Source organism: Lepisosteus oculatus, chromosome 21, assembly GCF_040954835.1.
Source record: "Lepisosteus oculatus isolate fLepOcu1 chromosome 21, fLepOcu1.hap2, whole genome shotgun sequence".
Taxonomy (NCBI): Eukaryota; Metazoa; Chordata; class Actinopteri; order Semionotiformes; family Lepisosteidae; genus Lepisosteus; species Lepisosteus oculatus.
Window position 1 is genome coordinate 8940875 of NC_090716.1, and position 13645 is coordinate 8954519.

General features: G+C 36.5%; 1 protein-coding gene across 4 annotated transcripts in view; it reads right to left on the bottom strand.

The window, feature by feature from the left end:
• The window catches only part of LOC107075787 (TBC1 domain family member 10A), a 111228-nt gene extending 99667 nt beyond the window's left edge, over positions 1–11561 (bottom strand). For 3 of the 4 annotated variants that reach the window (XR_001477295.2, XM_015338200.2, XM_015338198.2), the window contains exons 1-8: positions 11301–11561; positions 10567–10654; positions 9954–10061; positions 8939–9125; positions 8146–8271; positions 5473–5596; positions 4948–5017; positions 2478–2592 (exon numbers count right to left, since the gene is read on the bottom strand). Coding sequence is in view for 3 of the 4 variants with exons in the window: in XM_015338200.2 (XP_015193686.1) it covers positions 2478–2592; positions 4948–5017; positions 5473–5596; positions 8146–8271; positions 8939–9125; positions 9954–10061; positions 10567–10654; positions 11301–11434 (952 nt within the window). In the remaining variant the exon portion in view is untranslated. The remainder of the gene's footprint in view (positions 1–2477; positions 2593–4947; positions 5018–5472; positions 5597–8145; positions 8272–8938; positions 9126–9953; positions 10062–10566; positions 10655–11300) is intronic. The other variant, XM_015338199.2, reaches the window with a different exon arrangement.
• Between the last annotated feature and the right edge of the window lie 2084 nt (positions 11562–13645).

Sequence of the window (13645 nt, forward strand, 5' to 3'; positions counted from 1 at the left end):
TGTTTCTCTTAAAGCAAGCAAATAAATCTTCATGAAGATTTTTCATTTTGTTTTGCTGTCTACCACCCAGGTGTAAGTTCTAAGAAACCGGTGAGGCATTACAGATACATCAAGCAAAAGAACTATTGTTCTGTAGACAGGACAAAGGCCAGCAGTAAGCCAGTGCAGTAACAGCACTTAGAGAGCTTTTTAAATCCAATTTTTCAGCTGTAATGGGCTGACCACGGAGTCTGATGGAAAGTTTTGAAACCCCAGGGTTTTCCTTATTTCCGTTTCATTAATTGCAAGGTTTGCAAACTCAGCCCTCAGTCCAGACTAAACAGACGTTCGATAAACAGCTCTAATTTTAATTGTGCATACAAAAACAGCACTTGATAAAAATCAGTTGAGATTTCAAGCAACCATTTAGTAGTATTGTATGAATTCATTGCATTGGGTCCCATTAATGGCAGATGATTGGCTCTTGAATATCCAGGTCTCAGAATGAATTAGAATTGTTACAGAACCTATCAAGAGTAAAACAAAACATTCATCACCAGCAGGGCCATACTAAAGAGACACATGCAGAGGGGAGGAACAGTATAATTAATTTACTTTTTATGCAATTAAACCAGATGTGTACACAACACAGAAATAAGTATTAATATGGACATAAACACCTACACATTTCCAAACACTTTTAAAGTTTCTCTCAGAGAAGGGCTAGATCTGGAGCAATACAGAGTCTGTATACTTCCCCTCTAGGAGTTTCTCAGGCTTACTAAGATTGTTGCAAGTAGGAAACCCAATGGAAAGACCGCACATAGAGGGACACTACAAAAGAAACCTGTCATCCCAGAAGATCCCTCTATCAATGAGAAATAGATGATTGATAGGAAATAAGAAAACAGTGTATCAGAATGATTTGCTTACCGATGTGTGACAAACACAGCATGGGGCCCTTTGTGTGCTACAGATAAATATCTATAGGTCTTTTGTTGAAAGAGTCCTGAATTGGTCCTCTTGCAGGCTTTTCACAAGCACTTCCTACAAGAACTGCATTCAGCATCAATTACCTTAAAGGTATTTTCTGAATGGGCAGCAGGCCTAAGACTTTTAGCAGGTAGCAAAACACTAAACATCCATAACTCAAAGCGACAGGCTACCCTCAGTGCCTAGAAATCCTTTCAACAAACTGATGTGTATGCGCATTTGAATACTTTAACAGCACAGCCACTAGGGCTTGTATTGGAGCCAAAATGACTATTTTCCAGTTAGTTTAATGTACCTAAAAGTCAAAGGATTAAGAATTGAGCTTCAATAACAAATAAGGGTTATAGAAAAAAAATGGATACTCCACACTAATACCCAAATTAAATATTAAAACATTTATGAAAGCATTAAATAAGGAAATATGTTCTTCCTACATAACTCTTCCTCTTTATTAAAAGATACTCCATTTTTAAAAAATCAAAATGATCAAAAATACCCATTTTACATATAGAATTCTAAAATTGGAACCAATTTTCTTTCTTAAACTCATACACAACATAGTATTAATCAAATCTTTCAGTATCCTAGGCAAAACTTTAAGGCACAAATGTCAAAGTTAATGTTTCCCCAAAGAGACAGGTTGTGAAGTTATGCTGTTATGCTTCCATTAAACACAGATGTTCGTGGTTGTGCTGCATCATTTCCCATTTAAACATGCTCAGATGTGTATTTTATTCACTTAATGTCAATTACAGTTCCGCTCTAGATATCACGCAGGAGAAAGGAAAGAAAATTAAAGTGTGTAAAAAAAAACACCGAATGACCATTTGACCCATCTTTCTTTGCAATATTCCAGAAATGCCAGATATGCCATCTCCGATCTGCAAAATACTACACTTCTTCCCAGGTCAGAAAGAGCAGCACTTCATTGTCACAAAGGTCAGGACCTTGGAAAATAACATTTAAAAGGCTAACCACAGCTTGTTAGTAAATGCCACTTGTAACGTATGGTAATAATGCTGGAACTGAATTGCTGTGTGAAAGTAAAATGGACAGATCTAAATTAAATTAGACACTTAATAAAACCCTCCCAAGAATTCTTCCCTAACAATATGAAAGAAATCATTAATGGAAGACGACAACAAGACTGACATCACAAAATATTTCACAGTAAACCTAAAAACCTCTGGTTCCTGCCTTGGGTTTTTCCCCGCAAGTAAAAGTAAATCAACATTACGGAGATAATTATCCAAACTGATAAAAGCCAGAATTTGTATTAAAAAAAAGAAAAGGAAAGCTTTTTAAGCCAACCTCCCATGCGAAAAAAAAAAACTCTGCTGAGAGTGACCCCTAGTGAACAAGACTCTGCCATGCACCTTTAACAAATTGCTCATCTTTGTCTAGAGAGCCAATAAAGTGATGAAGGTAGAGACCAATATCTCTCCGCCTGTGCCGTGGGCTAACCGCAGGGTGTAGCCATAGAGCAAAGACTGAACGGCTCTTACCATGGAGCATGAGGAGGTCCCACACAGCCAGCACAGAGTCCCAGCAGGGCAGAGAAGTGAACAGCGTCAGAAACCAGGGCATCACGTAGTGCAAGGAAGACACTCCAAGACCTTCCTGTTCATATTGAAAGAAACATGACAAACACTCATACCCGTCATAAAATAAGATCACGGTGCAATACACTAGCAAAGCAGTTTATGTTTTTTGAATAAGCAGCTCAGAACTTTCAAGAGAGTTTGAAAATGGAGGTGGTGCCACAATCTTTGTCATTAACCCTTAGCTTCTCTCATTTTCTCAAATATCAGAGAAAATTGTTTAAGTGAGTGCAAGGTCAGAACAATCGAGGTCCTGTCAAAAACAAAAGTTTTCAGTAGCTCCATCATTGTTCTTCCGCAGTATTCTCTTTTCACAAAAATTCACCAAGATTTTTTTAGGGTTTACTATCAGGAGCAATCAGATCTTTAGAAATATATAACTTAAATAACAGATGAAATCCTTACATAAATAACCATGGCATATATTGATAAGCAAAAAAAAGGAACATTTGTCAAACATAGAAGCACAGCCATTTATTGCAAATTACAGTACATTCATTATCACAACAAAAATATTTTTAGGGCTTAAAAGGCCATAATATTACTGTATGTGTACAACTATAATGCCTTGTAGGTTTTTAGTGTTGCAATTCCATGAAGAACGAGATCCTTATTATCGCAAAAGATGTACCAAGAGGCATTAAAAACTAACAAGTGCTTATTAGTCCAAAACTCATTTGTTGTTTTTAATACCACACTATACAATAAACACTTATACTGAAATTGGGACATTAAATTTGTCCACTAAATTCAAAAGGTTTGACTACCCAAACATCCAAACTTGTGTTTTTTGCAATACTTTGCCAAATGTGCCAAGCTAAATGTTAAGGGGGCATAAACCCATTCAGAAACAGTCAAGTATCACAAATTAGAGAAACAGCTTTTGTGGGATACACGTTTATTCTGGTTGACTAGATACAGTACATCACAAACAGCAGCTTTGCAGAATACATCTGTATGACGATAGGACGCACTGGTATCATCCATTTTATACAAGTCTCCAAACATTCCATACAAGTGAATCAGTAACTTGTGAAAATTGATATAGCTTTTTGTTTGAGCAATTTACTTTTCGCTCAAAATATACCATTGAGAAACCAGAGGAATCTTAAACTCCCACACAGGTGTTTAGTTTCCATGTTTTTCTCACAAACTTCCCATGTTTTTCAAAAGCTTGACAAATAATGGGTACAAGACGAAAATGTTTCTCAAACATTTTATACTACAAACTGTTCCATCAAGAGCATCAATTTATAAAAAGGAAGCCCAGTTTGAAATCCACTTAAGTAAGTGCAAAAGAGAATTTGTGATCTGGTTCTCGATTTTGCTTTACAGTTTGGTTTACTGTGCTTTTTCATTTGAAATCATATTCTTGAGGAAGTGTAGAACAATAATAGTTTCAAAACTAATTTTCTAGAGACAAATGTCTCAAGTAAGCAATTTCCTGTGTATGTGGGTTGACCTAGTGGCCAAAAAATAGCTACTGTACCAATAACTGCTTGCTACCATCATCTCTGGGAAAAGGCTGCGTCAGGAAGAAAACTTCTCTTTCAGATACACTGACTGCAGCAAGATTACAACAACTGCCCCTGGCTAGCAAAAATTAACCACTTATGCCATCATTAAAGGATCTGATTTTGCTAATGGGCATGAAATGGCAAAACAGTCTTAAATCACTGTGGGAGTTTAATGTCTCAAAGAAGAGTGAGGGCATATGAGGTAAGCTAATTTGGATGGCCTCAGAATTAGTTTAGTGCATGATTACTGTATGTTGCTGATTTATTTCCAACTTACCCTCAGCTTCTGTTTATTATTTAATTGTATTTAAACCCAGCAAAAGATATCATCAAAGTCATCTGACATAGAAACGTATTTATTTCATTCACTAGCATAAACTCCATTAAACTGCACCTTAGCAAATACAGATAAAATAGGTTATGTTCCCATCTATAAACAACCTAATATCCACACTGCCCACACAGTAAACTAGAAATGACACTATCATAAGCTTGGGAAAATGCAGTACGTTAGGTTAAACGAGAAATAGTTTTAAAAAAACTAAAAATTTTTTCAGCTTTACAAGGATGAGTCATTATCCATGAACACACGATACAGTCATTTGGTTGACCTGGTTTATAATTACAGTTCAATTACAGAAATCTGTTTGGAAACAAAGTCAGTGGGCATCTTAATCACTGGTGATGTGCACTTTTAAACCATATATGGTCTATGAAAATGCAAAACCTATTTTAGGTTTACCTTAAAAAAAAAAGCTGTGTGTCACATTCTGTTTAACAATGTTGGCACTAAAACAGTAAGTATTTTAGAAACCTTGAATACACATCACTTGCAGACCACATTTCCCATTACTTACAATATGCTGCGAAAGCTGTGGCATTCTGTGCTTCAGGAGCTGTTGGAAAACCTTTGCATTGTGCTGGATTCTGAAAAGCAAAAGGACCAAAGAACACTTGTGAGTAAAATATGTCAGATTGAACTTTTATAAAAGACAAAAATTATGAAAAAGGTACGGTATGAAGCCTTATTCACCTGAACATCAGGAAAACCTGGATATGTCCTTATCAGTCAGTGACAGCAACCCTAAAGCTCAACTCAGTTTATATTCTTCTCTTTGTTCTGTATAAACACTTTAAATGTAAAAAACTGTAACTCGAAATTATTCTATTTCTACAATTTAGATACCAGGCCATTCCTAAGTGACATTGAAGAATAAAAATTGTGTCAGAATATTCCACTGATCCTTATTGCATATTAACATTTAACTATGATTTCATGCATGAAACATCCTTCTTCAGCTTCAGCAAAGCTGCAGCCAGCAGACATAAAACTACTTGCAGATTAATTGCAAAAACAGGACAGAAACAAGGTGAATTCTTACTTGTGTAAAGAATGGTCAAACAGCCCTGATAAGTATTTAGGTCTCTCTAATAAAATCACAAGGGCCCAAAACGCCTCCTCTTCAGACAAGTGCATCAGGAGTACAGCTGCAAGGTATGACATACCTGCCAATAAAGGAGAAACAATGACGCCAGGGTGGATAAGGCATAACCTTAAAAACAATGATTCAGATTCCACTGAACTGAGAATTCTTCTCAGGAAGGAAACTTTGCTGCCTATCGTCCCACCAGTGTGCAGTACAAGTCACTTTGGATTGGGCCAGATAGGTTTTCCCTATTGTATAATTCACATGGATAACTTATACAGATCCATGAGAAAAAATGCATTAAAACAGATGACCAATGTTTTCATTCCAGGTCTTAAGAACATGGGTAATTCAGTAATGACTCACAAGTGCTGTAGGACTAGTATCTCAAAGCCTTCATTTCAATTGCATTAAATATGTATTTTGAAAAAGTTTTGCACTTTAACTAAAGATGAACAATTCTCCATTTTCCTTCATCTCTTCCTGGATGTACAATACTACTTGGCTGAACAATCAGCTCAGCAGCTCGTGCATTGTGCACTGCTGCCCACTGCTGGCGAGACCATAAAAGTCATTTAAAAAGTGACCATGTGAACTGTCACATAATCCAAACTGAATAATAGACTTTATCCCAGGTCTTTGCAGCATTATATATCCTCAACAAAATCAGTTCCAATAGAATATGTTCAAAACTAAAGAGAAAGGCACACCAAAGTATAAATGCTCATGAGCATGGCAACTGTACAATAGCCAAGCAGCATACAAATACTCACAGTAAAAACATACCAAAATAATCCAGTTAAAATCACATAAAATCAGTTCATTCAAGAAACCTCTATCATACACTGATGAAACAAAACTGCAGAAAAGTCAAAGTCAACAATCAACATGTTTTATGCAGGTAATGAAGACCTGACATGGAACAAAGTAAACAAAATATTTTCAGTTTCAGCACATTATTTCATAATTTCAAATTAAATTGATAAAGGAGATGGAATAAAAGCCAGAACAAATTGAAGCAAAAAGAACAAAAAAAACAGTACTACGTAAAAACATTAGGTTAAAAACAAAAATCATGAGTAGCAAATGATACAAAAGAATCTTCCTTATATTAAAAGTGCTACATTCACTTTCCATGTAGAAGAACTAACATTTTATTTTTCCAAAAATAATATTTTCATTGATAGAGGTTGTGTATGTATTGGAAGTCTTGCAACTTGGGGTTGAATAAATACCTGTGGAGTGCAGAATAATTATTGCGGACTTTGAAAATAATAAAGTGAAGAAGTTATATTTAATCAATTATAAAGCAAAATTGTGACTGTGGTCATTTTTCTCAGTTTTAGGGTATAAGACAGGAATAACTCGCAGTGGTGAGTTTTAGTCCAACTACCCAACAAGAAATTACATATTAAGAGAATTAAGTTTAACAGAACTCTATTTTTAGTCTGAGGCAGTTTTGTTAACGAATTCCTTTCATAAAACTGCAACTGTATAACTGAAAACACACTGACATATTGTGAGTTTCAACTTCTCTTTATTACGTTATTGCAATAAACGTATGAATTTCTGTGATACAAATCCCAGAAATATCAATGAACTGAAACAGTTTTGTAAGGAGGAATGGTCTAAAATTCCTCCTAACCGTTGTGCAAGTCTCACCAGCAGCCACAGGAAACATTTGGTGGAGGTTACTGCTACTAAAGGAGGTTCTACCAGTTACTAAATTCACGGGCTCACATACTTTTTCCAACCTAGACTGTGAATGTTTAAACGATGTCTTCAGTACTGACAAGAAGTACAATTGTTTGTGTGTTATTAGTTTAAACAGATTGTGTTTTTCTATTGTTGTGACTAAGTTGAAAATCAGACCACATTTTTATGAGTCATTAATGCAGAAATCCAGGTAATTCCAAAGGGTTGACAAACGTTTTCTTGTAACTGTATGCCTCTGGCAGCCCAACCTAAGAGATGAGTGGGGAAAAGATGCCAGTTGGCAATATTCATCATTGATTAAATATGCCTGATTCATATTTTTCCTCTCTCAGAGTAACATTTATAGTCAGTAGCTTAATATGCTTGCCTTTCAACCCTTACATGTCTGAATGTGTAGAGGTCACATTAATCACATTTAAGAACCTTGAGAGGCAAATACAAAATTACCATCAGCAGGAAACTAGAATAAGGCAACTGGTAATTCAAAAGCTTGCCATCCAGAAAACAATTGCCAGTAATTTAATAGAAAAAAATACAATATTGCTTTAGTGCTCAGGTAAAAAGCAGTGTATTAAGAGCAATTGACTGGGTCATCATGTGCTTCTTGGTAATTCTAAAAAGTGTAGCTGTGGGATAAAGTGAATGTAAGGTAGAATAACATCACAATACAAAAAGTAAAATGAAAAGCCCTAAATCAATCCTAAAGTCAATTTAATCAGAGTCTGAAGTAAAAAAAAAAGACAAACCTGACTGCAGTCCAAGTCTCAAGTCAAAAATCTACAACATGTTTTTCAAGCACATGGAATTAATCAGAAAAATGAAACCTAATTACCATGTATAAACTTCTTTATCTGTGTGTGAAGCAGCTAGGATACGTTCCAAAACCATATCAGTCATCCGCCACACACCCACCTTGGCTGTATCCTATCTGGGGATTATACTTTGCGTACGCGATGAGGACACGAAAGAGCTTGGCTTGCCCTTCAATAGCTTCTGGGGTGTCACCCATTAATGAGCGATGAGTAGGAAAAGATCTCTCTGCAAACAGAAGGAATTCCTGAGTCACATTTCCTTCCTAATAGGTTACAACAGACCTGTTCTCCACCCTCGGTCTAAAAAAAAAAAAAAAAAACCTATAGATTGCTTTAGTCAAGGTGTAAAAGGCGAGTTTAAAGCATGCTTTCAAGAATAATGGAAAGAAAGTATTTAAATAGCAGTAAAGGGGTGAAAATAATTCAACAACGATATGGGTTACTGATAAAAAAATAACCAAAAAGATTTGACTCACGTACAGTATTCTTATGATCTAAAAATAATGTCTAATTGAAGGGACCATTTCCTCTTGCTAATCTGTCTAATAATGGCAGACAAACCTAGCTTTTCACCTAATAAGTATTATAACTAAAAGGGGAGAACCAAGAAAATAATTTTAAAAAAATCTTGATACCATATTTCCAGAATTATCAGTGGTGTGAATCTGTTATTCCAATTCTTTGATTTCCAAAGAGGATGAGGCTAAAAGAAACACATGCCTAAAATTTGAATTAAGATGCATCTAAGAAAGGCTTTCCTAGAAAATAGCTAGCAGGTTATACACCAGATTAATTACAAAGCTATTAAACATTGTACTCTCATATTACAACAGATTAAGATTATTTTTCCTTTTGAATGTAGGCTTTGTTTAGGATTTCAAATTAATACTCACGGAGGTCAAGAGCCACTTGTCTGAAGATGACAACATCACTGTTGGTGAACTCGCAACTGGGATTAGGACCATCTTCTGTGCATCTCATTTCATTCTCCGTTTCACTCAAAATGGTGATTGCAGAACGGATACTATACTCCGTCACACCAAGGTCAACGAGAGGCCTTCGAATTTCTTTGAGACAGTTCTAAAGAAAAATGCAGAAATTATTGTTAAAATTGTGTAGCAGATGTCTTTCATGAATTCTCTGGATTCTATGCAACTGATTATAAAAACTGACAAACAGAAACCCCTTTGTTACCTCTGACAATTTGGCATTATAGTGGTGTACAGTTCATTATGAGTTTAAGTTACCTGATAATGAAGTTCACTCATCATGTTTTAGCATTGAAAGAATGATAGGTTGTTAAAATGTCAAAGATATGGTTCCAGGTGTTACAGACACCACTTTTTGGTGCCAGTTAATATGAATCAGTGCAAAAAAAAAAACCTTTTACTCAAACTCAATGCATAAAAATAATTTATGATCTGAAAGAATACTGAATTGGATTATCCTAGTTTCAAGTGCACACTTATGTGAAAATGCAATGGGTATCTTTAAACCTAATGCCTTCAGATCTCAGACTTCAACTATGGTTTGACCTAGTAATTGTTTGGATAGATCACCTCAAGGAAGTAGGCAGGGATTACTGGGAAGCTAAGCAGAGTAATTTATAGTTGTAGCTAATGTGTCATCATATTACCTGGAGAGGCAGGCAGGCAAAAAAACTTGTAAAGAAAAATTAATCTCAATCTCTACTACAATTCAGAAAAATTAAAAAGAGAGAGAGAATGTCATCCACTCTTGCTAAACAAGATTCCAATTGCCCCTCAGCACTGGTAATCAAGCAAACTGTGGAGTACCTTTGTTAACAAATTCTGCATGTTCACTGAACTAAAGAAATAGGCCAAATAATAAAAAAAGTGTAATAAAAAAAATCCCAGGAAAATGTGAAAACTGCAAAAGGCACAGTACCTGATAATTGAAAGGACTGCCACCTTTCACTGACTCAACATCCAGAAGAGACTTCCATGCACGCCCGCGTAACTCAGGTGGAAGCCCTATTTTAATAAATTGCTCAATCTGAAATAAACACCCAAAGCACAATATCAGATTTTATGTACATATATGCAAAAAATACAAAAATAAAAACTCAATAAAAGAGCTTTAATAATAATAATAATAATAATAATAATAATAATAATAATAATATTTTTAAACTATTCTGCTATTTACCAAAAAAAACACATTACAACTTTGAGTATGCCACTGGGGATAATTAAAAATGGAATTTTAATTTCACATTGCAGCCTTCCATTTAACTTACAACATGTTTCAGTAAAAACGGAATTATCCTGGTTAACATACATTTCTGTACATGGCAAAAGAGATGGGAATTCTGGAGAAATATTAAATAAAGGCAGTGGTCCCAGAAGACATCTCAGAATACGGGATGAGCAAGCACCTGCGAGCCTCACTGCACATCTGACTTACAGTAGGTCTGTACTTTCAACAGCTCTATGTGCTGTCAGTCAAGACCAGATCCTTCTCTGTGATCATAGAGTTTAACTTTACAGCACCAAGCTACCTGGTTCTTGCAGATGAAACTCGAACCATTCCAGTAGCTGAGCAAATGACACAATTCCTTCACCTTCACAGCATTTGGTCTGGGGTAGCTATTAAAATGGAATGAACAAAGTTAAACACCAAGCGATGAAAAAGCAATGCATAAGCAATGAAAATGTAAAATGAGGAATTTGTAAGGAGGCAAAAACATTATATATGTTAAACCGACCAGGAAACTATTGACCTTGTGGTGATTTCTATGTATTACCTAACAGTATTTTAATACTCCACTCAAAAGAATGCAATTTTACATATATATATACACATTTACCTATTCTCAACCCAGTCAAACTCTCGGGAATATTACTTTTAACATGAACTGCGGCGTCTCTCTTCCAAGAAGGTAATTCAAAATATTTCGTATTATTAAGGGGGGGCTGACTTAGTATTTATAATTTTTTATACCAAGCCATTAACAGAAGATTAAGAAACACGTGGGGCTATTATAAATAGTAAGGGCATGCTGTCATTAAAACATTCAAAATGACGCATTATAACTATAGCAGTTTGCTGTAAAAAATGTCCCCGTGATGTCTCTCGTTTCTCTTTTAGCAATGGCAAATTGTTTTACTTTAGCGACACGTTTCCCATAAATATTTTGAAGATAATGGATACACTGTGTGTGGTATAAAAATCACCACCCTTAAACTAGACTTGTGCAGTTGCACTAGCAAGATAAAGTAGTCTGAGCATTACCTGTATTCGTGACATCTGCCTGGCGATATTTTCACATCTTTTCTACCTAACACAGCGAAACCAAATTCGTCAAACCCCAAAACCACATTACGCCTTCGTGGCGACTTTCCGTGACTGCTCTTTCTCCGCGACATGATAGCAAAAAAAAAAAAGTGGTTTCTCAAAATCAAAGAAGGCAGTAACAAAACAACAAGTAACAACTGTAAACTGTAACTCTGTTTCAAATCAGACGCCGCTTCCCAGTTTCCGATCCGCCCCTTAACTGACAAACACGTAGACCAATGGGAAGTCAGAGCTGAAACTCTGAAACCAATCAACTACAACTAAAAGCGTTGCTTCGCTAATGAGTTTGATTTCTATTTAAACCATAATGCGCAGCAGGTGCAAGCATTTAATCTACTTTAAATCTACTTTGAGTGGAAACTGAGACCTTGCTTGACCTTTGCAAGTTTCTTTCTAAGAAAGTTGGAGGTCTTAAATTACCGATGAAATGTTATAGCTAAAAGGCAACCTCAAACGTGTTTACGAGCAATTGTAGGAGTCCAAATAATCCTATTATTAGGTTCAGTTAGCGGTTCGATTATATAATTGACAGCATGAAACCAAAGCCAGCAGCAATAGGACCCCTCCCCCAGCCCAGAACAATTACTTTTCCATAAGGGGATCCTGGGATGAGAAATGAAGAAGAATCAATGGCTCACATCAAGGAGCCCAGCTATAAAAACCGATGGACCAACAAAACTATGATCGAAGACCAGGGCCAATACATTCCTAATCAGATCTCCGCTTGCAGCCCATATCAGTTTCTCATCAGCGGTGGCCAGGCTGAGTGGCACAAGGACACGCTTCTGAGAGAATGGCGCGGGCTTCTGTGGAAATCTGCTTGAAAGAGGCAAACCCACCATACAGGAAACTGCAGTGGATAAAGACACGGACGATTTCTGCTGTTCTTTCCACCCGAGTCATTAACTGCCTAATTCAACTCTTTATTGATTTAATTGGACACGTTGAAGACTTCCCTTGTTGTTCAGAAGCTGGAGATGTAAAGTACCTATAAACCTTGTTGGCCAGCTGCCTTTGAGGACCGCAGATGGACACCTCTGGTGTGAAGACTGATTAAGAAGATCTCTCTTACAGCTCCCAAAGGAAATGGCAGTATACTGTGTAGGAGACGCACATAAGACGAGGGGTTTTCATTTTATTACTATAATAAAGCATGAGGTCACAGGGCGCAGCTTTGGGCTAGTTTACCAGTGTAAGAAAATAGTTATATAGTAAAGACAGATGACATGTCGTTGAAGTAACGATATCATCCATCTTCAGCGTCACAGACGTTTATCATAGTCGTTTAAAAGGTGTGCTCTACATCACCGTAATTCTGACTCTAAACACAAAACAGATAAGGTTTTTTTTTTCAATATGTGTATTAAAAAGAACATCAACGGATTTGAAATAGGTGTGGTGGTTCAGTCTTCACTAAATAAAATTGATTTTTCCACAATTGGTATACAATTATTTCGGAAGATGATTTCAGACTGAACTGACAAATTAAGGCTGTAATTCGGGAGAGAGTGCGTATGTGTAGTTATGCCTTCTAAAATGCATTTATATTGGAGGTAAAATATGAGTAAAATTCAAAAGAGGCATAGTTTTGATGTAATTTTTTTGTAATGGATATTATTATATTTTACTTAATCGTGGCAACACTACTCTTGAGTCAGAGTGACCATGTATATAAAAAAACTCCAACAGGTGGCGCATTTTGCTTTTGGTTTCAGCGCCGTCCATGATCTGAATCCCATTCTTTAGTTTACGATGTCCATTTCCTGTTACAATCATATCTTGTGCTGGGTATCCTTTAACCTGGTGTGTGTGCTTGGCAACTATAATGTAAGAAACTATATTGTAAAAGACATCAATATACAATGTCTTGATGCAGAAGACATCAACGCATATAAAAAAAAAAGCCTTCTTTGAAGACAGATGCCTTGGGTGCTGTATTTTGCGAACACTGCGCGTAATTTGTAAGGCACGATGCGCCACACCGAGCTGTCAACTACGCTGCTCAGACTCTCTCTTCTTGAAATTCACACGGGTCAGTGAAATGGGTGGGTTTAAAGATCAAAGTCTACTTCTTGGCTCCAACGGTGTGAAGCTGTGACTACAGCCAAGGCAACCATCCGACTCAAGCCGTGCAACTTTATGGCCGCACAGGGCGCCTGAGTAATCGGGTGCCACGGTCGCGCACGGCTCCGAAGTCGTGGATACATTTCCTCCTTCAGCGCTCGGTGATTCACCATTTTTCCAAGTCGGCGGCAGGCTTCCTTCCTCCTTCGCTTTCCTAA